General features: G+C 35.5%; 2 protein-coding genes across 2 annotated transcripts in view; one reads left to right on the forward strand and one right to left on the reverse strand.

Moving 5' to 3' along the window:
- Positions 1-27500, reverse strand: part of LOC135200284 (uncharacterized) — an 880536-nt gene that overhangs the window by 697635 nt on the left and 155401 nt on the right. The window lies entirely within an intron of this gene.
- The window catches only part of LOC135197705 (uncharacterized), a 31922-nt gene continuing 23535 nt past the window's right edge, over positions 19114-27500 (forward strand). Inside the window, exon 1 of the mRNA XM_064224745.1 lies at positions 19114-19185. Within this exon, the coding sequence (XP_064080815.1) occupies positions 19114-19185 (72 nt within the window). The remainder of the gene's footprint in view (positions 19186-27500) is intronic.

The raw sequence follows: 27500 nt of genomic DNA on the forward strand, positions 1-27500 counted from the left end.
ATGGGGAAAAGCATACAGAGCAGGGGCAGAACATAATCATCTGTCCAGATATCTTTAACCACAATATATAAAACCTTCCTGGTGTACTTACATGATAGGGGTTTCAGCTGCACTAACTAAAATCATCAAGCAAATGTTTTACACACATACATATACACATACGTACATACTCATACACACACACACACACACATTATATATATATATATATAATATATAGTATATATATACATATATATATATATATAATATATATATATATATATATACATATATATATATATACATATATATATATATATATATATATATATATATATATATATATATATATATATATGTAGTATCTGCCGACGGCAATATAGGAAGATTTCAGGAGGTTCCATGATACACTCTCAGTAACAGGCCATGATTTATTATACAAAAAACGTTTCGCACACAAAACACGGTGCATCATCAGTCTGTGAAGAAATAAAAACAATTACATTATATTACTACATAAAAGGAATTCATCAAAAATTAAAATTGACATTAAAAAACTGTAAAAAAAGCATTATTAAAAAACAGTAAGAAACAAAAGAGAGAGACTACTAAAACACCAACCATCTCTAGTAAGGAAAGAAGAGGGAATGACAAAAACCGAGGTCCCAGTCAAGACGAAAACTATGCCAGATATAAAGTTGAAGACGAGGTGTTATTGTTGAGTGAAGGAACCAGCCTTTTTATGAGTAACGACTCTAAGGTGGTTAAGTGATCTGGGTCCTTCGTATAGCCAATTATGGAGAAGTGCTGCTTCAAGATCTCTATTTTGCAAAGAGCAGCATGATTTCTAATATTGGAAAATTCAGGTTGCTTAATTCTTTGACCTGTGCGAAAGCTGAAACCCTTATGGCTGCAATATCTCACTTGCAGTAACCTTCGAGTCGATCCAATGTAAGAGCCCGGACATCCAGGGCATGTGATTTATAAAACAACATTCGATCTCATGAAGGACTGCAAGCGATCTTTGAAATTAAAAAATGAACCTATTTTACAAGGATTATTCGAAATAAGTTTAAGTTGAAGACATGGAATTTCCTGTTCGATGATTTTAGTAAGTCTAAGTGAGAACTTGGTATCCAGACACATACGGGACAGAAGCAAAACACAGTTTCTTTGGAACATCAAAATTAGCTATAGGTGGTTGGAAAAATTTGGTTAATAATTTATTAATGATTCTATGAACTATATCTCTAGGATATGAATTTTTTTGAAAGAAGTTTAATAAAAATTCCATTTCCTTATGAAATATTGGCCAACTGGAAGAGTATTTTAGTGCTCTATGGATTACTAAAGTGTAAATACTGTTTAGTTTGAAAGGTTTTTTGGCATGAACTATAGTAATTGTTGGCCATCCCGTATATGTCCTTTTTCTATAGACAGCTGTGTAAATTCAAAGTTAGTTCTTGTGACATTGATATCTAAAAATGGTAAACTGCCCTCGTTCTCCACTTCCATTGTAAATTGAATATTCGGATGTTGTTGATTAATATATTCTAAAAATTGTGAACATTGCCAAGGATGTTTAAAAAGTGCAAAGGTATCGTCCACATATCTTCTAAAATAACGCTGGTTTAAAAGAGGAATTACAATGGTCTAAAAATTTAGTTTCCAAGTCAGACATAAAAAAATTTGCAAATATGGGACCTAAAGGTGAACCCACCCATAGCAACTCCATCGACCTGCGAATAGAGCTGTGGTTAAACACGAACATGGAATCTTGCACAGCAAGTTCCAGAAATTGTTTAAAAGTAGATCTATTAAAACCATGAAATAGAGTGTCAATACTAAAAATCTTATTTAAAATGATATCAATGGTTTCGGTCAGTGGTACATTAGTAAAAAGAGATTCAACGTCAAAACTGACCATATAATTTATTCACCATCTTGGTTAATAATTTGTTGTTGAAATTCATAACCGTTTTTTAGAGTATAATCATTTGTACTATGTTCAGAAAGCAGGCCAGCTAAGAATTTGGAGATAGAGAACGATGGGCTGTTATATGCAGCCATAATAGGTCTAACAGGTGTATTAGGTTTATGAATTTTTGGTTGTCCATATAAGATACTGAAAGACGCAACCAGTAACAAATAATTTCTGATAAGTTACATCATTTATAATATGATCATTTTTTATTTTCCTTAAGAATCTATTAACTCTATCCTCTCTTTTTATATATATCAAGAAAATTGGGCTCACCATGAGATTGGAACTTGGCGGTGTCAGACAGAATGTTATCCATTTTTTCAATATAGTCATTTTTGTTGAGGATAACTACAACCTTTACCCTTATCCGGTTTACAAATAACTATATCTTCCCGTTTTTTCAAAGTCAGGAGTATATTTAAATCATTTTTTCTAAAAAATGGTGTCACGTTGTTACTGTCTTAAGTTAGCATAAGTTTTATGTATGAGAGCCGACAGTTTTCTCGTTGTAGGTTACCTGTATTCTTCATAACATCAAGTTTAATGAGTCTTTGAAACAGCACTTCAAAAGGTAAAAAAATCTGGCATAGTTCGGTCTATAGGATGGTAGAACAAAAATCTAACCCAAAAGATAGCAAAAACTCCTCTCTCTTAGATAAAATATAATTAGACATGTTAAAAATGCAATAATTTCTTTGGTAAAAATCAGGAATGACAACACCCAGGCTTTGAAGTTTCTTTTGATGCCGTTCACATACAGAGGAAATAAAATCATTAATTAATAAAATTATAAAACAGTCTTTGGAAAAGCATTCGGTCCAGCAAAGATAAATCATTATACAGTAATTTCTTGAGTTGTTCAGCTGTAGACGTAAGTTTTTGGATGGACGCGATCTTGGTGTCAATCTCGTTCTGATAAGGTCTTCAATGTTTCCTTGTAGAATCAGTGTTGTAGAGGGCGATTTGTAAGAGTTTGAATCTTACGACTTCGGGACGACATCATTCAGGTCACAGTATTGCAGAAAATCCAAATCGCATTTTGCTTTCTCAAGTCTGAGTGTCGCTTTTTCTAGTTTGCTGAAGTTGTTAAGGTAACAGCTGGATATCGGTGTTTCAGTAGTTGAGCAAAGTGGTGAATTCCCCGGCAGGCGAAGGCGAAAGGCGAACAGGAGGGCGAAAACAGTTGCTGTATCATCTTTGGTGAAATTTAGTATCTGCAGACGGCAATATAGGAAGATTTCAGGAGGTTCCATGATACACCCCTCTCAGTAAGACAGGCCATGAGTTAGTTATACAAAAAACGTTTCGCACACAAAACACGGTGCATCATCAGTCTGTGAAGAAATAAAAACAATTACATTTATATTACTACATAAAAGGAATTCATCAAAAATTAAAATTGACATTAAAAAACTGTTTTTGTCATTCCCTCTTCTTTCCTTACTAGAGATGGTTGGTGTTTTAGTAGTCTCTCTCTTTTGTTTCTTACTGTTTTTTAATAATGCTTTTTTACAGTTTTTTAATGTCAATTTTAATTTTTGATGAATTCCTTTTATGTAGTAATATAATGTAATTGTTTTTATTTCTTCACAGACTGATGATGCACCGTGTTTTGTGTGCGAAACGTTTTTTGTATAATAAATCATGGCCTGTTACTGAGTGTGTATCATGGAACCTCCTGAAATCTTTATATATATGTTATATATATATATATATATATATATATATATATATATATATATATATGTATTGTTCATGATTTAGCTAGAAACAAGGAAAGAAATAATCTTTAACCCAAGTTTAATGAATCCCTACGAGTTGCCCCTTCGACTTTGGAGGAATCCATTCTCCTTTTTCTTTTGAAAAGCTATCCTCTTCTCCCATTGGTGCTTGGAATATCCCCTGCAGGCATAGTGGGAGGAGCTATCCGGGAGAAAGCTTGAAAAGGCCTTGAACCCAGGAGAAAGGCCTCAGAAAACGACGGGACCTAGGCTAGGTCAGACCGCTGGCCCCTTACCAGTCGCCGCTGCCCGCCCCCCCCCCCCCCCCTCCTGGGCCTGCTTTCCCATGCTTTGGGAAGACCAAGTATATTTTTAAAGTCCATAATGTCCAGACTTACAGAATAAGACATCCTGCATCCTCACTAAAGGTACTGTACAGGAAATTCCCTTTCAACCAGGGAATTGTTTTATCTTTGTCTGTATTTCATTTAATTTTCCAAGACGACTTGTGCAGTGTTTCATTCCCCTTTGCCATCTGGGCTCAATTCTGTAATTACTCCCCTGTGATACTAGTAATATTCCCCTGGTGAATTTAAGCCACGAAATAGTTCCTGCTGTGTAAATTTTACATTCATTTCATTCCCACCCTGAGTGGCCTTTTGATTGAGAGAAAACAGTGAGTAAAGTTTCCCCACATGTGCCCTGCCTCATGCCTATTCCCCTCTTCTTGCAGACAAACGCTGTGCCTGGCTGTGGTAGAACTTGGAAGTCCTTCAAGCTTGCAATTTTGCTTTGTGCAATTTTCCTAAACACGTGACCGGGGCTGCTCCCGCCACGTGTTCGGGTAGACTGAGAGAAGTTCTCCTACCCTTGTGTTTCCTGGACCTCTGTAAATTTATGTAAATACAGTGCTTTTAAAACTAGAGTCCAGCTTTTATGTAAAAATTCCTCCCCTTTCAGTAACCCTGGCCTTATGCCTGGGAAGTTTAGTTTTCACCCTTTTTTTTCTTGTTTAAACCCTTCGTCCTCGAGTCAAGGCCTAAATTTTCAATGTAAATGTATTTTCTGGGAGGAGACGAGGTGGAATTTTGAATAATATATAATAAAAAGAACCCATAATAACGCTAGAATATAGAAAGAAAGTATTGTATTTCAGAGTCTACTGTCTCTCTCTTCATTCTTTACCTACCTGAAGAGAGATAAGTCTCTGAAATATAGGACTTTCTTTATTTTGGCATTTTTATGGGCTCCTTTTATTAGATGGAATTCTGTTGTATAGTCATATATATATATATATATATATATATATATATATATATATATATATATATATATATATATATATATATATTATATATATATATATATATATATATATATATATATATAGATATATATATATTATAGTATATATATATATATATAAATATATATACTCTTATTGAATTGTTTTCATTAAATCTCGTTAATCTTGGTAACCTTAATGCTAACTGCTTTCCTGTCAGTCAGTGCCTTTTATGCACATAGCGTTAAGATAAGCCTACTCTCCCCTCTACCAATTCCATATGTTCTTCCTCAAAAATATATATTCACATTACCACCTACCAGCCTCTCTCTACCCATTCCTTTGTACCGTATTCAAAAACAGCAAAGGTGTCCAGTCAATATCTGAATTCTCTGTCCACCTGTTTCATCTTTTCAACTTTATTCAGGTTCTTACATTCCAATTTCTTATTTACAATTATTCATCCTTGGTATTTATATACAGCGAGATCTCAGCACTCCTCCATCTATTCAGCAGGTTAATCCCCAGAGGATTGTTTGACTATTACACTAAAGAACATATAGCTCCTAGCAGTGTGTAGATTATATATATATATATATATTATATATATATATATATATATATATATATATATATATATATATATATATATGACCGGTAAAAATGTTCTGTTATAACAGAATTCCATCTAATAAAAGGAGCCCATAAAAACACCAAAATATATAGAGAGAAATACTATATTTCAGAGACTGCTGTCGCCCTCTTCAGGTAGATGAATGAGAAAAGTTACAGAAAAGGTGGTATTTATACAAAGAGGGCCATCCACAGGTAAGCCAATTTAGGTCACTCCCGCTGATAATCTTCCTTCAATCTTCTTAAGCATCGGTTGAATGAAAGCCTTGTCAATGACATCTGAGTCCCATGCTCCCTTTGAGATATTCATTACCTACCTCTCTTTAATCAAGGCCGATTCTATCATTTGACTCTTATACGGGCAGTTGCTGCTATAAATTATATGTGACAAATTCCAGTTTATACTATGGTTATGTTCATTTATATGATTGAAAATAGCGAGTTCTGTTGTCCATACCTAACTGACCATTTGTGCTGTATAATCTCTGGGGAAGTGATTTTCCTGTAAATCCGATGTAAGATTGGTCACAGTCCAGGCATATATATATATATTGGATTCCTTATGATGAATTTCACATCATCAGGATTCTTTCGACAAAAAGAAAAATTGCCTTCTTTGATGCGGTCTGGCCTAGTTTACTTGTAGACTTGCTGTTCGTGCAACGAACAGACTTACGTTGGAAGCACTCGCCGATGTGACTCACACATAGGCATTAATTACCGCAAAGGGATGAAGCTTTATAGTCCAGGGCTTTCAATATAAGAATCCAAGCTCAAATATAAGAAACCATGCACAAATATGCAAATCAGAATCAACTACGAGGATTTTAAGATATTTTTATCCAGCCCTAATGAAAACCAACTCCCTATACTCGAGTCCTTGGCCATTAAGCACCTTGTTCCAACATTAAATAACAACACTATAGCAGTTCCATTATACATTGCTTAGACACCCACTCTTATCTTCTTTCCTTGGTTATCTCGACTCCTCCTCGCTCTGGTTTGTTTTATATGTTTTTAATTTTTTTTAAATTTTTTACTTAGTGTTTAATACACTGTGTATTTTTGGTTATTATTATTTTCATTTTATTTTTGTATTTCATATTTTTTTCTCGTGCTTATTTGTATGTGATAATTTATATTACTCTTGCTGGACAAGTTTGTAATTTATGTATTTATTATTTTTCATAGCCTTGAAAATGAGACCAGTCTTGAGTCTTGAAACTTTAGCAGCAATAATGCAACCCATGTATTGAGCTGTTTTGCCTCTTCACCTGGTATTGGTATATATATATATATATATATAATATATATATATATATATATATATATATATATATATATATATATATATATATATACCATATTATATATATTAAATATATATATATATATATATATATATATATATATATATTATATATATACTATATGTTTATATATATATATATATATATATATTATATATACTATAGTAATATATCTATATCTATATCTATATAGATATATAGATGTAGATATATAATATATATATATATATATATATATATATATATATATATATATATAATATAATATATATACCAGGTGAAAGGTGAAGAGGCAAAACAGCTCAATACATGGGTTGCTTTATTGTTGCCAACGTTTCAAGACTCAAGACTATGGTCTCATTTTCAAGGCTATGATATATATATCTATATATATATATATAAAGATATATATAATATATATATTATATATATGTTATATATATATATATATATTATATATACAGTCTATATATATAGATATATATACAACCTATAGATGATATATATATATATATGTGTAATATATATATATATATATATATATATATATATATATATATATAGTATGTATATATATATATATATATATATATATATATATATATATATATATATATATATACGGTCTTTTCTGGACCTAAGTAAATGTTATGTATATATTAGAGAGACATGCATTAAAAAAACCATGACGTGCATGGGAATATTAAACAACGCGGGAATATTTACATTCCTATCCCTTTTAAAATAATACGTAAACTATGACGGTCATATGTAAATTAGATAAAAAAGAAAAAAATTACAGAACACTACTGTGCTAAAACTTACGAAGGAACGGACACGTGTATGATAAAATCCAGCAATTTATGGACAGTCTTTCAGTATCTAGAGAGAATATTAACACCAAGATTAATGAAATACACAATAAAAGACTGACAACTTCTTCGATAAATATTCTCAAATAGAACTCTCTGACGCATGAAGATCATTAAAATATCGTCAATATTACCCGAACTCAAACTACGTTGATTAATAATGGCACAGCTAGAGCGAAAGCTGGTCAACAAAATATATTGAAAGGAAATTTCCTGAAGACGTTACAAATTGGGACGAGACAGAGAGAAAAAGCGGGGGAGCGAGGGCACAAAGCAATCACCTAATCGAACCGGAAAATCGTCGATGCAATAAGAAAGAGTATTTGACAAGACAAATTTTCCGAGATGTGTATCTCGTCCCAGCTATCAGCAAGGTTCTTTGGCTTTCCCTTTTTTCTTCTACTTTCCCTTGTCTTGCCGATTCTCTAGAGCTTTTTTTTTTTCCTTTTCGTCTTTTCCATTTCCTTGTCTCTTGATAAGAATCGTCCACTTCTTTTTTTTTTGTCTTTGCTGCTATCATTCGTCGGAGCAAAATTCCCATTTAGAAAAGGAAAAAATAGATCGCTCCTTTTCTTCTCTTCCATCGGCTGCTGCCTTAATTCAGTCCTTGAGTGACATCTTCGTGCAAAAACAATAACTACCATCTTCATTCCCCAATACTGACAGACACGACTGTAATTTCATTCTTCCATTTTGTACCCTCTCTCTCTCTCTCTCTCTCTCTCTCTCTCTCTCTCTGACCTGGTTTATAAGTGACAGGGAAAGAAAATGCCCTGTTGCTTCAAATATAACCCTGATCGTTACCGGAGGAGGAGGAGGAGGAGGAGGAGGAGCTAGGGGAAGAAATTGTGTGGGATTTGGTGCCACACCTCCAACACTGCCTTCATTGCGTATAAAACTTACCAATTACCATTTTCCGTCTTTCATAAATTTGGATGTACCTCCCTTATCAGACAGAAGGACCCAACCAACCTGGCCTCCACCCCCCCCCCCCCCCCCCCCCCCCCCCCCCCCCCCCAGCCTGTACTACAACAGCCTTTTCTTCACCCTCCGATTTTTTCCGAAAGAACCATATCTATTTCCAACCCCTAACCCACCACCCCCACCATACATCTCCCACCCTTTCCCAAGTCATTCCCTTTACTGAAGGCTGGATAATGGACAAGAAATGCGTAAACGTAAGAGGAGAGGCAGCGTGGAAATGCGAGTGGATGCTCTCGCGCTCGTCCCTTATCTATCTTGAACATCGTATAGCGAGCACCGCTATGCGGTTTTGCTTCGAAGCCAAGGTTTTGCCGAGTGGGACGTCTCGCCGTTCCTTCCTTCCTTGCTGGCAATAATTGAAGCGGTTAAAACCCAAACACTCGAGCGTTCCGCTTGGAGAGAGAGAGAGAGAGAGAGAGAGAATTTCTTTTAGTACGTCGTGGAGGTAGAGTACAGAGACAAAGGACTGCTTTCTTTGCAAAAGCCGGTGAGCTCTCTCTCTCTCTCTCTGCTGTTTTTAGTGCTTGTTTTTAGTAATATATATATTTGTTAGATAGATAGATAGATAGATAGATAGATAAGTAGATATATTATAGAGGAGGAGAGAGAGAGAGAGAGAGAGAGAGAGAGAGAGAGTGGGTTACAAATTCCTGGTAAAGACCAAGCCGGTAAACACACAGATGGAGGAGACTTGTATATATATCTTTAAGAGCCTCATCACAGAAGAACACCTCCATCACGAGAAATGGTTGAGGCTTCCTATCACTGGTCTTCCGGCCTTTCAGACAATCGTCGATGTCGACACGATATCGAAGGAGAGAGAGAGAGAGAGAGAGAGAGAGAGAGACTACCGGCAACATTTGTGAGGAAACTATAGCTGTGAAAATAAAAGGGGAATTCAAAGCTGTCTCTACAGTGCTAGGAAAATACACTACAATTTTCGATGGCGAGATCTGGTTTGCATTAAACTTGCGTCCAATAACCGATATGAGGGAGAGATTCACTCTGATGAACCCCCGCGTAATCTCATGGTCAGTGAGATAACTAAATGCAAACCTGGAAAGAAAAATACAATTACTATAACTCGCCAACGGCATCGACACACACAATCGGAAAAGTGTGAGGTGTGTATCGAGATCCACTCGAGCGCGTGACATTTTTCTTTTCTTTTTCTTTATTGAATTTCCTCTTTCTTTCTCCGTTCTCTTCTCTCACCTCCGAAAGCACCCACCCACCTCCCCCCAAACCCCCACCACCATCCCGGGCCCTGTCCCCAGCCCTTTTCCAAACGTCTTTCTTGATCCAATCGGCGCTTCGGAAGCGACTTTCTACCTTATAACATAAACATTGCTTCTCGAAGGTGGGCGTCTTAATCTTCAAAAGGATGAGCCATAATGCGACACTTCGATCAGCCATAAAGAAAACTGTGCAACGGTTCAATCAACAGTAAAACTCAAGGAGGCGTCATTCACAGGCTTGCTAGTAAACGCTGGATACAATACTATTAAATCAGCAATGAAATCCAAAAACGTATCTTCAATGGCAACATTTCAAAACGCTGCACACACACGTCCACATCAAAATATCAGGATGGCTGGTACGAATACGAATGCCACACTAACTGTAACAATGCTTATGACTTTACGCAGTTGTCCTTACTGTGCATATATTTTCACACAGACAAGATTAATTCACTACGATGTACTTGATGGACTTCATAAAGAAACTGCTTCACCACTTTATGTAGGCTGTAGTTAACAGCTGTGCAGAAAGATTTTAACTGCTATCAAGATTCATTAATACATACATAAAAGATATAAGTCACACATCCAAAAAATATGTAAGTATTTTAGTATAAAACACAATTACTAAATCGTACTACTCTAATGGCAATTGAAAATCTAAGGTAGCATTGCTACATCCATATTGTAATTGCAAGCTTCACCTTTTAAAGCTGACTGTGGTAGGAATCAGTTTGTGTGTGTGTGTGTCTCTCTCTCTGGGTGGTGAAAAGGGACATACATTCATATACAATATGGAGTCAGTCAGTCTCAGTCTCTCTCTCTCTCTCTCTCTCTCTCTCTCTCTCTCTCTCTCTCTCTCTCTCTCTCTCTCTCTCTCTCTCTATATATATATATATATATATATATATATATATATATATATATATATACTATAGTATATATATATATATATATATATATATATAGATATATATTTTACATATATATATATATATAATATAGATATATATATATATATATATTTAATATATATATATACATATACATATATTACATATACATATAATTATATATATATATATATATATATATATATATATATATATATATAAACGTATAACAATAATTCCCTTAACAGCTTGTTTAATGTTGAACCATAAAGACCGGTGCGCATACCACAAGTCACTCCAGACCCTTATCAGAAGAATCCGCCAGCAGCTCATCGGATCCCTCTATACACACACACACACACACATACATAAATACATTGAAACATCTTCGAGTTTCTGGTTATCAAAACTGTGCCTTTTATCCTGCCTCTTTTACAGTATCTATCCCACGCTTTAACCTTTGCCGCTGATGTTGCGGGTAGTGTTCTCACCGTCCGATGAAAAATCACTGGCTCTGTAACATGATCAGTTACTGCTGCAGTGTTCGGTCTGCGGAGCGAGGTTGAAACCAGCATTCTTTGGAAGCTTGAATTTCAAGTCAATGGTCTCTGTGCGCTACTTCAATGTGAATAGGTTTCAGCTACTGAAATAAAAATAATTTTCCACCCTAAAACACTGATAATTCAATATCTCGACGATAACCTTTTTTTATTACCTCAGCGGTTTCTAGATTTTCAAATCTATTGATTCGTCTTGAAACCACACATGCTCCTATAACAGTTCACCTCAGCAGCTTCAAACGGATAATCACATCCTTCACCAACCAGGTCGTAACGATATATTCTTTGATATTAGATTTAATATCTGCAAAACCACATATTGTTCATGGTGGGATATGCTCATTCACACCAGAAAGAAATATTTCATTATAGTGAGCTCGAATACAAGGCAATTATTAATTCCAACTGTCATTCATGTCCCAAACTAAGCAATGCTTCGTTCAATTTACAATTCACAACCTAATCATATTTTACAATTCACAACCTGATCATTGCATCATTCATTTTACAATTTGCAACCTAAGCATTGCTTCAGAGTTTTAAGAATTAACGGAATATGGGGTACCCATACTTCATAATGACAGTTACGAACATGAGACAAAGTAAAATAAGGACATCAACATGAATCGTAGAAACGACCGAAACGTTTTGATACGAGATCTATTCCATCGAATCCCCAAGTGCAGATTATTATTACCGCGCAATAAAGCACATTTCAAAGGGAAAAATCGCGCGTGAGCGGTGGATGCTGCAGAGAAAAATCCAGCAGCGGTCTCCTGCAAAACAATAGGTCCAGCCAAATAATGCATTATGCGACTACTTCAAAAGTTTAATAAATCCATTACCGATGGCCACTATTTAATTAATAACCTCTCATACCCATTCAACTTCCAGCCTTTTCTATGCTCGGCAGTGGGGAAAAAATGACAACAAATTAATGACTCTGATTAAAATGGCGTTCGAGCGCTCCCCACATCAAGAGGGGCGTTTCAGAATGAGGCTTTTGATGATGCAAATCATTTCAAGTCAGCAATGGCCGCCCTCCTCCTCCTCCTCCTCATTTCATGGAGCTCCGATGAAATCGATGACACCCAAAGAAAATAATAACCCGTCTCGCGGGATATCAGTCGTCAATGCATCCTAACGAATCAACTGTTGTAACCGCGTGATTACCTTTTCAGGTTGATTTACTCATCAAATGGTTTGTACATTCATTTCACTTACACATTTGGAAATACATAAACACAGCCATTTTGAACATTAAGTACGTGCACATTTGACGTTATTTTTAGTTCGCTATCATCACAACTTACCTAACACAAGACTTTAACAGAGTTAGATTAAGAATTGTACGGTTCACTTTGACTAAAATTTTAGCGTTCCTACGAAATGGAAACCACCATCATATATGGCTTTTTTAAATCATTCACTCGTATGCAGGCTCCTGCACTCTAATTTACGATTATATCAAATGGAATTTACGAAAAATGTCCAAAAATTTTCTACTCTTTAGTGAAAGTTTGATAAAACAACGCTCTTCCTAGCATAAGATTCCTCCAAGGCAGAAAAAAGGAGTACTTACGTTAAATGTTATTTTGAACTCCATACTCCTGTTAAATGTATGCGTGAATCGTCCGCCTATTTGCTGCTTGACAACAGTTGCACAGTTCAATCCGTAGTCTCTGTTATCATCGACAGAATCTTCCTTGAAAATACCACATAAAACCTATTTCTAGGAGGAAGGGTAATTGCTTGATTTCACATTACGGAAATAAAATCATGGAATGCAATCCTTGCCAAATACCTTACTGATCTTTAAAAAAATCAAGACAACTGCAAACATTATGAGCACTAAATTCAATAGAAGGGGTAGGATCAGAGTGATATCGAAGTATATGGAATAACGTAATAGCCCAGAAAGGAATGAGCTGTGAGCTGAGGATTGAGAACCAAAATACGTTAACTTTTCATTTGAAGCTTAAGCTATAGACGCATCAGGCCAGAAGCCAGTAAAAGAGATGATTTTAACCTAATGAAATTCGAGATGTTTGTTGGAAAAAAAAAAAAAAACATTCAATATAAGAAAAGATGAAAACTATAGAATTCTTCTTAGTAAGAGAATACTTCTCACTTGAAATGTTAACAAAGCCACCTCTAAAAATGCTATATATAAAAAGGACGAATAGCATTAAAATATAAAGCAGGCGGATAACCAACAGTAAAACCCATGGTTGGAAGGAAGAGCATGGTGCCACATGGAGCATGGAAAGGGGGCTGGGGTTCCGCGCTGGAAAATCAGGCTTGTGGGTAACAACACAGCATCAGCCATCCTAGGAATGATGGAGTTAAAAGATCATATCTTAAAACACTAGGATCCTTTGAGTATCATACCTGGCAATGAACAAGGCTTATTTACAAAGATAGATACGGGTAAAAGTCCTGAAAACGGTGATGGTAAGCTAACAAGCTTCAGAAATTTTGGTAAAATAAGAATGATTGCAAAGAAAAGATCAAGAGAATTGGATGCATCATCAAGATGAACAGACATGTTGGGTGATGAACACCGCGTTCCATTACATTATTCACGGCGTTTAACAGACAAGGAGTGAGGTTCATTAGTTCCCCCGTTTATATGGGCGTAATCAATACAATCAGTGTGGTACGTGTGACAGAGAAAGTGAAGACTCATGGCAACAAGATTAGAACAGAAAATCAAAATATTTAAAAGCTGAAAATTAAACAAGTCTTGAGAGTAATTTTCAAGCAAATGCTATATATCACAATAATGAGGACATTTAAATATTTAAGAGCCGAACTTCAGGTCTGTTGACATTATCATCAGCACAGAACTCATTATGGAAACATGAACGTAATGACTGCAATTTAAAACAACTTCACTATAAGTTTGAAAAATATTACTCTTTCTACTAAAACTTCAGGACCAAAAAAACCCTTGAGCACAGCTTAAACAAGAATAAAATACCTGTAGATTTTCTGTACTACCAGTCGAAAATTGTAATATAAGCAGCATATGCTCACAATTATGTAAAGACACTAGAAATACTGATGATAATAATGACCCTAAGGTCACATTATAATTTGTGAACAAGCAATGAAAAACCATTTACCGCAATTTCAAAGAAGATACAAGCTTTTGCACGCGCTCCATTATGAACAGGTAAAACGTGAATAGTAATAATCGTATCGTATTTATTAGTACCTGTACGTGTGTGTATAAGCAAAAATACAGATATGTAGTATCATACTCACCCAGAGAGAGAGAGAGAGAGAGAGAGAGAGAGAGAGAGAGAGAGAGAGAGAGAGAGAGAGAGAGAGAGAAATACTCTGTCGATGGCATAACAATGAATCCAACTGCGAGAAAGGGACCCGGGGGTTTACCATTCCTGGCCCCTCCGCCCTCAAGTTCAATCACTCCCCCTGGTCTGAATCGTGTTGCTTCACCTTCGTTATCCCTAACTTGATGTGCCTTTGAGTCTTTAATTCAATTCCAGCACCTACTATCCTCCTCTTCCTCCTCCTCCTCCTCCTCTTCACTCCGACGAACAGGAGCTGCCGTCACTCCCTTCAGGATAAACTGATAGAGAGAGATGGCAAGAAATTTATCCGTATTCACTGTGGAATCACCAAAAGGCCAGGGGGGTAACGCGCCTCAATTCGTCCTTGTTGTCTCGAAGGCATTAGCGAATGAATAAACAAACACAGATTCTCACACTACGAAACCGGATTCCCCACTAACCCCTTCCCCCTTTACTTAATTAAAGGAATGATTGAAATAAATTGCGACCAGCTAATGGGAGCCGCCATCTCTTCCTCTTCTCCCCTACCCGAACGACTCTCCTGGACTCGCACACTACACCATCACTGCAGATTTCCATCATGCTCCTGTAAAGCTAAGCAAAGCCAAACAATTCGAGCAACGAAGGCAGGAAAATCGTGGGATGCTTGTTTAGAACCTGAGCACAAATGGCTCTGGGAAAATTTCATTTCAGAATAAAAACCAGATTTTAGTTAACATGCTCACCACAATCAACTTCCAAATGAAGCATGGAGGCAAATTATATGTAAAATTTACTCTGTGAAAATCTCTTCAGTGGCTGAGACTGGCTAACCTTTCCGGTCAAGTTACGGAGAGCTCTTCTTGCTTTTGTTATCTCCGACCTACTGCCTTCCTTCCACCTAATTCGTGGAAAAACCACACCCTTCTTCATCGTTCTTTTATTTCTTGTTTACCGTGAACTAACCCAAAATTGTTTTTTTTCTACAATGATATATAACAGTAATTGATGCGATAAGTATTGTGATTTTGTACTGCAACAACAACGGTCATCGACACAAGAAAAATCTTTTTCCTGATGTTTAATCACTATGAAATAAATCTGATGTGAATCGCGCTCAAATTTCTACATCCTTTAGTACAGCTATTTATAAAATCTGTCTCCCACTTACTTACTCGTGCATGAACTAATACTTCGACAAGCGACAAGGGGTACAATGATCTGTCAGCCTTTAAGAAAGGCATATATAGACCGTATATATATATATATATATATATATATATATATATATATATATATATATGTGTGTGTGTGTGTGTGTGTGTGTGTGTGTGTGTGTGTGTGTGTGTGTAAATGACCACTAGATCACTTATTCATGACAGTAGACTAATAACAAAGTTGAAAATCCTGGGTACCCATAAGTTCAATGGTCAACTCGTATAGGCTTAATGCCGTGAAGTGAGAGAGAATTTATTATATGTTCTAAATTTAAAACTCCTCTTGGAGGACGTTTTATCGGCCGTAAAGACAATTTGCAAGTGATTTTCCAATCATCAGTTAAGATCAATAAAAGTTTGGATCTGTTTTCAACGCATTATGATGATAATGGAAAGGGATAAAATTAGGGCATGGGGCTAGCAACCTCATCTCAAAAGACTTTTAAAGACCAGGAAGAAAATTCTGTAAAAACTTATCCACCAAGGTGATAAAAGACTATAATGAAAATTATATATGATCTATAAACACTTTCCCCTGATAAGCACCAGTCACAGATCAAAACAAAAGGACTATAATTGCTGCATTCATCCTTCCCGGATAACACAGAATAAGCTCCTTGACGACAAAATGCCCACATCTAGCTTCTTCACTAAGTGACAACAGCTTGGGTTAGACGTGCACCTTATTCCCTTCCCAAAAGGCAGAGCAGCACCACTGACGGCCTTTAAACCCAATCATGTATATCCTGGACACCGATAACATAGGACATGCATACATATAACTTGGTATACAATTGCACAGTGCTTCAAGTGTCTCACGGTACGAGACCTCCAGTGAAGGGTAGTGAACCCCCTATCAGGAGAAAGTACTCCCCAAATAACACGTGAAATACTTCCCCTTGAGCAAAAGGCAATTACCTTATTTACAACAGATAGATATCGAAAAATAAAGAAAAGTATTCTTGAAAACTCATGCATGTGCATACAAACCACTATATATATACATATATAGTCACTTCACACACACACACACACACGCACACACACACACACACACACACACACACATATATATATATATATATATATATATATATATATATATATATATATATATATATATATATATATGGTGTATCGAAATTAGAGACCCATCCCCCCTCTACAGCATAAACTAAAATTGATATGGACAAAAACAAAAGTAATCAGAACAGGTATTTATTTAAGTTTCTCTCTGAGTATTTAATATTTTGTGTGGTCTCCATCTGCCTGAACCACAGCCTGCATTTTTGAAGGGTATGATTTCAGCAAATAGCAAAAAAGCTGAGACAAACTCCATTTCCCTGAGCACTTCGGTCACTTCTCTTCAATGGTCATCGAGGCTTAGTATACCATCATAGTTCACTGTGCGCACTTCAACATGATCCTTTAAGATACTACCGATATTTTTACACATTAAGGTCAGGGGAGCTATCTAGAAATTCACTTGATGAGAAGAAATCGATACCACTTATTCGAAGGAGCTACATGGTGCCTTATCATGCAAAAATGGGACTTCTGCAGCACAACACATTTTCAGGATCTTTAGGGAAAGGAAATACTCCACCAGTAAGCACAGTTTCTCTGAAGTATTCACCATTCCATGACTGTCATTTTTCTTTGATGATCCACATTAACCATTTGGCTGTCAAACAGAGAAAAATTTCCAAATATTTAGGAAATTTCACAACTTGGCGACAGTGCACGTCATTGCTGATAACATCCAACTTTGCAGCCCAAATGAAGTCATTTTTATGATTTGGCTTCCTGACTATACAAATGAAGAATTCAAATGATGCGGCAGCATGGAGAAAGTCAGCTTCAAACCAATCTTTAAGAAATGAACCACAAAACCATGCACGGTCTTCCCTCTGTTGCTCAGTAATGTTGGGCTTGCTGATAACATGAAATGGCTTGATACCAGATTTTTTCAACTCACGATATACAGCACTATAACTTCTTTTCTTTTCTAGTTCAAGCGCCAATTTACGTAAAGACTTTCTTGGTCTACCCACTGCCTCAGCTATGTTGTCCTTTGACTCCTGAGAAAGGACTTCAGGGTTTCCAAGATTCTCATTCTTTTCACGATGACAGTCATATGAATTTTTGTTCCAGTTTCTTTTAACAAAGGATTCATCTCTTTTAATGTATTTAGCTATCCAGGAACGTGAAAAGAAGAATGCACCAGCATCCCTGGCCTCTCTGAAGGTTACAGCCCGGATTCGGTCAATCCATCTGATTTCCTCCGAGTTGTTAGCCATGGCTGTTTCTAACTCAGTCTGAAAATACAAGATATGTAAAATAAAAAATAGCTTAATAGAAACTCAGGATAAAGTATTTGGAGATAGGCTATAGCAGAAAACTTCATAACTTTCCATTTGTTCTGTGGAGGGGGGGTTGGGGGGGGATCTCTAATTCGAAACACCCGGTATATATATTTTTCATGTCTGTATATATTAAGTATACACACATATATAACATACAAACATAAATTTACACATATATGTGTATAAATGCATTTGCATTTACATATTCATATCTATAAACACACTTATTTATGAGTTGTGTTTGTCTTTAGAATACAAAATCAATTCATGAATATTTAAACCGTTAGCACTTAAAATATATCTTACTCCCAGTAAAAAGACACTTTTTACTTTAATCTGACATGGAGCAAACGAACATGACAAAATTCATTTGCAAGCGCAGAAATTTCAAAAGAGATTATTGGCAGCCAAACAAATTTTTCTGCGGGCATTCTTTGTTCTAGCGTATTTTTCAAAACAATCCTAATCGTTGACGGACTTGCATATAATGACACAGAGAGAGAGAGAGAGAGAGAGAGAGAGAGAGAGAGAGAGAGAAGAGAGAGAGAGAGAGAGAGAATTATCCCAAAATTAGTCGGTTTTTTCTTTTTCTCTTTAATATGTTCCCCCTGGCAACCCGAGCCGCGTTGCTAAACCCTCGTTTGACCTAACAAATCTAATTTCACAGGTCTCGCTAGGAAGGGTTATTTTTGTCGCAACTACGACAATGAAGTTAAAAAAAATAAGTGAAGGGCTAAATGCTCGGTTTAAAATACTGGCGGTGGCGGTGATGGTGGTGATGTTCGTCGTGGCAAAGGCAGACCCTCCAACACTGCCGCCACCAATCCTAATGACGTTGATGGTAGTGTTTCACGAAAGGGAACAAATAAAAACAACATTCAAAATCTATAACAAATCAAATTAAATTACTAATATAATAATAATATATATAAATATATATAATATAATTATATATATTATTATATATAGTATATACATATATAGAAATATATATATTATATTAGGGATAAAAGGAAACTTCTAGCTTAATGTATGTATATGAATTCAGTGATCTGAATAAACACTTAATTATATATAATATATATAATAAAGATATATAATAATATATATATTATATAATTATATATTATATATAATATAATATATAAGATAAGGCACAGCGAGAAACTGGGATCAATTTCTTCATTTTTTATTGGCCAAACCTACGTTCGGGAATCCATTTCACCATCTTCAGGCTATAATAGAATTTAATTTTTACAATTTCAAAAATTATTTGCTAAACATCACCTAATAATTAATAAGAAATATAGTGTTCATTAGCTATAAGAAAATAAAAATACAGGTGACTAAAGCCAAAAGAATAAAGTAAAAAACACTGTCACAGTAAACTCACGTAAAATAACACATCCAAAAGGCAACACACCGGAAAAATAAAAATTAAAAAAATAAACAGACAGCATTCTGCCACAGACTTACTGTTAAGAAGTTTTGGTTGCTAACATGATGGAAACAATTAGCACTAGTGCAAGCTTCAAGGCGATGTTTGCCAGAACTTACTGTTGAGCAGTTTGTGTTTGTTAATGATGGAAAATAGGCAAGTCCAACAAGGCGATGTTGGAGAATCATAACGAGGAGAGAAGAGAGAGAAGCAGAGACGAGAGAGAGAAGAGAGAGAGAGAGAGAGAGATACGTGAGCACATACGCAGTTAAGCAAATATGTAACGTGTGGACGAGTTTGATTGTTTATAGGTAGGAGACAAGTTTCATTGAGTAAAGAGGTTCTAAGAAGAATTGAGCAACAAGCAATCGCAGCTTTCGACAGAGTATTTTGAAATTATGTGTATATAACTAGTTTACAGTTTTAGCGCATGAATTTGCATGGTTCCTCTAGTAGCCGAAATTCTTTGATTCGAAAATGGCAGCCAGTGCGATAACTGCTGATTATCTTTCGCTCCTTCTTTTAGAATCTCTTTACATCAAGAAAGTGTCTCCTACCTTAAACAACCAAACTACCTCCACACCGTTACATATTGCTTAACTGCCTATTACTCACATTCTCTCTCTCTCACACTCTCTCCCCCTTGTTTTTTTTATTTCTCCAACATCGCCTTTTGACTATGCTAGAGGACTAAATAGGGCTTAATCGATCCTTATGGTTAAAAAAAGAACCAATTGTTAACGGATTTTTGGGAATTAATTTTAAATTGATCGCATCATAGTGATTATTGATAATTTGTAAAAAAAAACGTTTTCTAAAAGAATCATGATGTAAAAAAGGAAATTTGGCGTAAACGTTTAACTTAGGTACTGTTGGAGGTTTCATGACATCAGTGATTTGTTTGTTAGAAATATGCGGAGTTGTTTAAAAAATAAGCTACGAGGGAAGCAGTTATTCATAAAATATTAAGAGAGAAAATTAATTTCCTGGTGAAAGGAATGCCGAGTTCGATGAAATGAAAAAGCCCTGTGGAGAGATAAATACAGAATTAAGTTTAAAATTGTAAAAACAAGAGCTGTAGTAGTTGCATCCTAAGCCAGTAAACGTCTTTTTCCTGAAGACAGAAGTATTAAAAGAATCATCATTTTAAGTACCAAGAACTTCTAAAAAAGGTAATTGATTGTTCACTTCTTTTTCCACAGAAAACCTAATGTTATCATGTACAGAATTGGCAAATGCTAAGAACGGGTCGATATCAAAATCATTTTTAAATAGGGCGAAGGTATCGTCAATATACCTAACATAAAAAAGCGGGTGAAACCTAAGGGGACATTCATCTAACATGCGGTCTTCCAGCGAGCACATGAAGATATTGGCAAACGTTGGACCCAAAGGGAAGCCCATGGCTACACCGTCAGTTTGTCTAAAAAGCTTATAAAAATAAAGGCAGTGTCCCACACTGCCAGCTCTAAGAAAGTATTTCTTTTTTTAACCATAAGGATCGATTAAGCCCTTTTATGTCCTCTAACGTGGTGTATAAGTATACTTGGCCTAAGTGTAACTCAGGGACATATGTCGGATCCACGAGGTGGTTACCGAGGGTCAGAATCGACTCCCATCGGGAATTAGCTTTCGTACTGGTTGTAGGCTCTCCAACCCAGAACATTCTAATATCAGAGCTCATTCCAAAATCTGTAAAACTTACATCGAAAGAAGTGATTTTAGTATAATAGGCCAAACAGCTAATCCTCACGAGTTGCCTATACTTGAGTCATTGTTTATTAAACTACTAGTCCCACAGTTGAATACCCAAACCTCCTCTACTCAACTTTACCTAAGTTAACTGTCCTTGTAAGCATTCAATATTTTGTTCTCTCCACATAAGGTTGGTCAGCGGCCTTTGGTTTTTTTGTGTATGTGTTTTTTTTCTGTTTTTTTAGCTGTAATGTATTAAATTTAAATTTTCTATGAAATTTTAAGTTTTTACAGTAACGTTTTCAGTAATTTCTTCCTTATTCAACAGATCCCTGCAGATGTAATAAAGAAATTATTACGAAACGTCGGAAATAAAGCAATATGTTGGAATTAATTGGTTTCCCTGGTCCACCCTCGCACTGATGTGTCTTGCTGGCCGTCGCCTAGCCCTGCTTTTGATTATATATATATATATATATATAATATATATATATATATATATATATATATATATATATATATATATATATATATATATATATATATATATATATATATATAATATATATATATATATATATATATATATATATATATATATATCTATATATATATATATATATATATATATATATAAGTATCTATATATAAAGTGAAAACATTACAATACATGGGTAGAATGAAATACAAACACATAAGGCATTTTAAGACTTTTCAGCAGTACGTAAGCTCGGTTAACATGTTTCAGTATGTTCGACAACATATGACGACGGAGCCATACACCATCGCGAGTTATAATGGAAACTTCCTTACTTTGTGAAAATGGAGCAGTTTTGTTACTGAAAATAGGAGGTTCATTTACCTTGGCACTGAGTTATAGGATCATTCATCATTATGTAGACTCAAAAGGTTTATAAATTATAAGATTTATAAACAAATACAGAGAAAAATCTTTTCGACGGAAAATATGCGCAAAACACTCGTAACTTGTATAATAAATTATTACATTTTACTGTGCACAGCTCTTGATCGTAGGCTTGAACATTTTTGGGAAATTCACGATTTTGAGAGAATAACAGCACGATACTAAATTTTTTTAAAAAACGAATTCAAAGTTTAATGCAAGTGGCTAAACTGCATTATGCTCCTGGATCAAAGGGCAAATTAGGCGTCTGGAAAAACATCGCCAACCAATGGCTGCTTAACCTCAAGGGCAATTCAAAGAAACACGGTTAAGTGCCTAAAGTAGTCAGAGGAATAGTTAGAGGAAGATACAATTTATCAAGATGGAGGCCTTCTTTACTTGTTCAAACTGTATTATCTTCAAGGCGACAAAGTTCTGGGGGTTCAGCATTTATGTCACCATATGTTGACGATGTTCTGTCAAAGCATAGTCGTCACATGAATCGCCAAAATAATACAGCTCATTTGTCAAAGTTTTATATTTTTTCTTGGGATTCATAGAGCTAAAGCCAACAGAAAAGAGCAAAGGTAGCAGATTTGTACCTTGCCGAGAATGTATTTCTACTCTAAAGAACATAGGAATAAATTATAGTTGTCGGATAAGTCATTTCCACTTTTTCCATTCAAGTTGAAAGATGAATTTTACCTACATATTTCAAAACCACACCTTTAATGAATCGTAATTTATATGAACAAAATTCGCAAATGAAATAGAAGCAACAATTTTTTTTTTAATCTAAACATTAGTTTCCATATACAGACATCGTGAAAAGAAATCCTAACAAACCTTTATATCTCCAATTACCTATCCGTTCAATTTTCCAAATCTGGCTCTATTCCCTATGAATCACTGCGACAATAACTGACGACGGATTGAATCCTCATGGACTGACTGAAATGAGGGGAATTAATAAAATAAGAGCATCAGTGACATTGAATGTGTGATAACTTGCGTACTCTATGAAGTGCCACTATCCATGATCCAAAATGGCGTCGGGTGAAGTGCAAAACCTTAAAATCTAATGTAATGTCTGTGGTTCCACAGCTGGCTTCTTATTTCCTGTCAAACCTTAGGACAAGGTAGGGCAAAGGCCCGTGCTAGCATAACGTTGACTTAATCTTGTAAGCACCTCCAACAAAAGCTAAACATCACAGATATTTCGGAATGCTACCAATATGGATATTTTTGAAGCAATGTTCAAATAAAGGAAATAGTTGTTCTCAAAAAAAGATTTTGGCATTCCTCATTCTATGCAGTAAAACTTCACACTGTGATATGGAAATCCCCTTAGGCTCAGGCATACAAATACCCATGGCATATCTAATGGTACCCTATCTCACCAGGAAGGTTTAAAGCTAATGGCAGTATAGTATGTATTGCAACTATGTAAATGGTCAACAGAGTGTACAATGCAGATGCACGAATGGTCAAGTTAGTGCACACTCCAAATACACAAATGGTCTGCTTATTTGGATTTAAAGTACATGTAAAGGACAACTTAGGAGTGTGATGATACTCAAAATTTAGCCAACAAAGTAGGTACTGCAAAAATGTCAATTTAATACGAATAAGTACATGACCGATAAACTTACAGAGATCACTGCAAGCACACAAAGGCCTAACTTTTATATAAGTACACAAGCGGCCAAATTTTTAAGCATTGAAAGTACAAAAACAGCTCGTTTAATATGCATGGCAGGAACAAATACATGATTAGTACAGATCTGGTTAATAACAGAAATGCATACTTGGTACAGCCAAATTAAAAATAGATTGGCAACCCAAAAGTCATTCCTCTCACTGCGTCGAGTGTGTCCTTAATACACCTTCAAGTCTCAATTAGCCTTTTGAATTTATCCGTACATCGTCCAAGTCAACGAAACCAAAATTAGTTGCTATTGCGAATAAAGAAAAAGTCAACTTAGTGGACACCATATGTAAACAAATCGCTAGTTTAATATGTTACATTAAGTACAAGAACAGCCAGCTAGCAAGAATTTTAAGTAAATGTATAGTTAATACTTATTATATACTTAGTACAAAGTAAAAGAGCACGCACAGGAAATAAATAATAACTGACTTAACAAGGCATCATAATTACACTATGACCAATTTTATAGATATCTGAAATACACGAATATCTAACTTAGATTGAATTACAATTACGTGAATGTACAACTGGGTACGTACTTCAAGTACACGATCTGCTCATGATAACTTAATCAAACAGATTGATATTACTCTGAAGTACGTGTATCTTCATAATTTGCCACGAAAATGAAAGCTCATTACTAATGATCTACGACTCCCGAAGCAGTAGAGATATTATTAACCGAGATCAAATGAGTCATCCCATTATCTGGTGGATTACAAGTCATAATTATTCCGGATCTCGGGCTTCCAGACCATAAATATCATGGTCGTTGTATAATTAGTTATAAAGGATATACTCCCACGATATAAGCTTGATGAAAACCAAGGTAGCTTGGATTAAACATCCTCTACTGGAACACAAGCCTTGTCACATGATCTCACTATCATTTACGAGACGCATTCTTCGAGGTTTGGAAAGGAGAAACTGCTTCAAATCCCAATGTGTTTGATAATCCGGTGCATTTACATGACAACACATATATATAAATTAAAACAAAAACTTTTTACGCACCAGAATTTTAAGCATTTGAAACCTCTTCAAATTCTGGATTTCTTTACACTTGTACGATGCCCTTATTACTACAAGGAAACCGTTTCCTTCCTAGGTGGGAATTCGAATTCGCCAGAGATACAACTCAGCCATCCAGCACTACATAATTATATCCCTTACGAACATTTTACAATGCAACTTTCATTTCTTATGACTGCTATTTCCGCAATTCCATAAAAACTAAATATACTTAAAGATATGAAAAAGTTTTCACTGAGAAACCAAAGGAAAGTGGGATCATTCTTAAATATAAATAGACCATCCTAAATAGAGATGATATAAGATTCGGGAAACAAAGAAGAAAGTAATCTTTCTTTGAGCTGGATATTAACAGACCAACCAAAGATTTTGTTCATGAATCTCCCTCCACCCGGTACCTTCGGGAAGGTTGGACTCCGTAAACGGGTTAATGGTGAAACAATCGAAGGTTATGTCCACTGCAGTAACTAAAAATCGAAAATCGTGGCAACCCCGACCAATCTGAATATGAATTCAAATTTTGCCTCGCGAGTAGCTAGTTTTCTGGACAACGTGCCACTGTCAACGTTCCCATTATGACCCGACTGCAGCTTCTGTTTCTAACGAAATGGAAAAACTAGTGTAGAGGTGTCAAGTCACGTATGCATTAACATACAATATTATCAGAACAAGAGCGGGATTCAACATTTCAAAAAGGGACCCCTTAATGAAAATCTTAATTACCAATAAGACAGGTATATAAATATAAAGAAATGTTTAAACACTGGCAAAACTCTGAGAAAAAATAAGAGAAGAGCTGGCATCTACCAAGTTAACCACTGTAACAAGCTAACATGCTAAAAGTGAGGCTGGCAAAATTTTGCCTTCGTAACTAAAACGCATGATCATCAGCCACATAAAATATTGAACACTGGGCTGTCTGCTCGCTCCGCCAAGGACATAAATAACCCGAAATTCCCGGTGATACAGGCTATTCTCCTCCTTTGAAAACACCAGAAAGCAATAGAACGGCAGAGATAAACACATGAATAACTTCTAAACAGAAGCATAAATATTCAACAACTGCAATTATACTTTTGAAAATCTCTTCTGACTTCTTCCTCGTAGAATAATAAATCAGGAGAGGGCGGCTACGGGAGAGGAGAGGAGAGGGGGGGGGGTGAAGGCCCGGTTCACCTCTGAGGTAATTTGTAGCTGGCGCGAATCTTTGTAAAAGTGGGCGGTCTGAAGGAGCGAGAAAAAATATATGATATTTTATTCCAATTTATGGTTGCCGAGAAGTTCATTAAAGACAAGAAAACTTCCTCCATTACTCCGCATCACTCGAGGAAGATATATACATTAAAAGATCCGAAGAATCTCAGGGTTCTGGGTTCTAACTAAGAGTATTATCTTCCTTACTTTTTGTAAGGAAACAACGGAACACTCATGTTACGCATATACGCACACATACAGTATATGTATAGTAGATATACACACAGTATGTATATACGTATAACATAGTATATTTTTTCATCATACAGAAGAAGTTAAACACAATAACAAATATAAGAGGGCAAAAATCCTTATGCATGCAGCAAGAGTACATAAATTAATAACTATACATACATACATACATACATACATAGTGAAAAAAGCCATGGAAACTACCATCTGACTTCTCAAACTTATAAATTAAGTACTTTTTACTTGAAGCCATCCGGATACATTAAAATACGTAGTTCCTTTTCACCTAAAGGGCATCCCCTATATCATACATTTAACATCATTTATCACATACTCATGAGGCATGGAAACTCCTAACCTTTAGAACTCTATTCAAAAGACGCCCAAGGAAGAATAATTTATTACCTCAAAAGAAGGTGGCTAAAGGAGTTTTCATCATATATATCACTGTTGTTAGGAAGGCAAGAAGAAGTGAAGAAAAAATCATTTCTGCAAATTGACCGCTAAATTTAAGTTTTGAACGCAAGCTATCTGCTCCTAGTGGGTATTATATTCTCTAAGGGAAGAAACTGCAAGTCTCTACTAATCCAAAAACAATATTCATATTTATATAAGAACTCCTGGTACCTACTTCCTAGCCAACGTTAAGAAAGTAAAATACATACAATCTTCCTCGAAAGTAAAATACATACAATCTTCCTCGAAAGTAAAACACATACAATCTTCCTCGCAACTCCTTCTCAATTGACAAAAAAGCGAAGATTCATAAACGATCAAATCGAACGAGAGCTGCGGGTAAAGCCCGAGATCACATAATTAAGAGCTATTGTTAAGTTTTAAGAAAAAGCAAATGGGAATAAAGGGAGAACAATATTCCATAGAAGAGGAGACTTTACAACGAATTCCAAGGAAACGGATTTTAAAATAACC

Source organism: Macrobrachium nipponense, chromosome 23, assembly GCF_015104395.2.
Source record: "Macrobrachium nipponense isolate FS-2020 chromosome 23, ASM1510439v2, whole genome shotgun sequence".
NCBI classification, from domain to species: Eukaryota; Metazoa; Arthropoda; class Malacostraca; order Decapoda; family Palaemonidae; genus Macrobrachium; species Macrobrachium nipponense.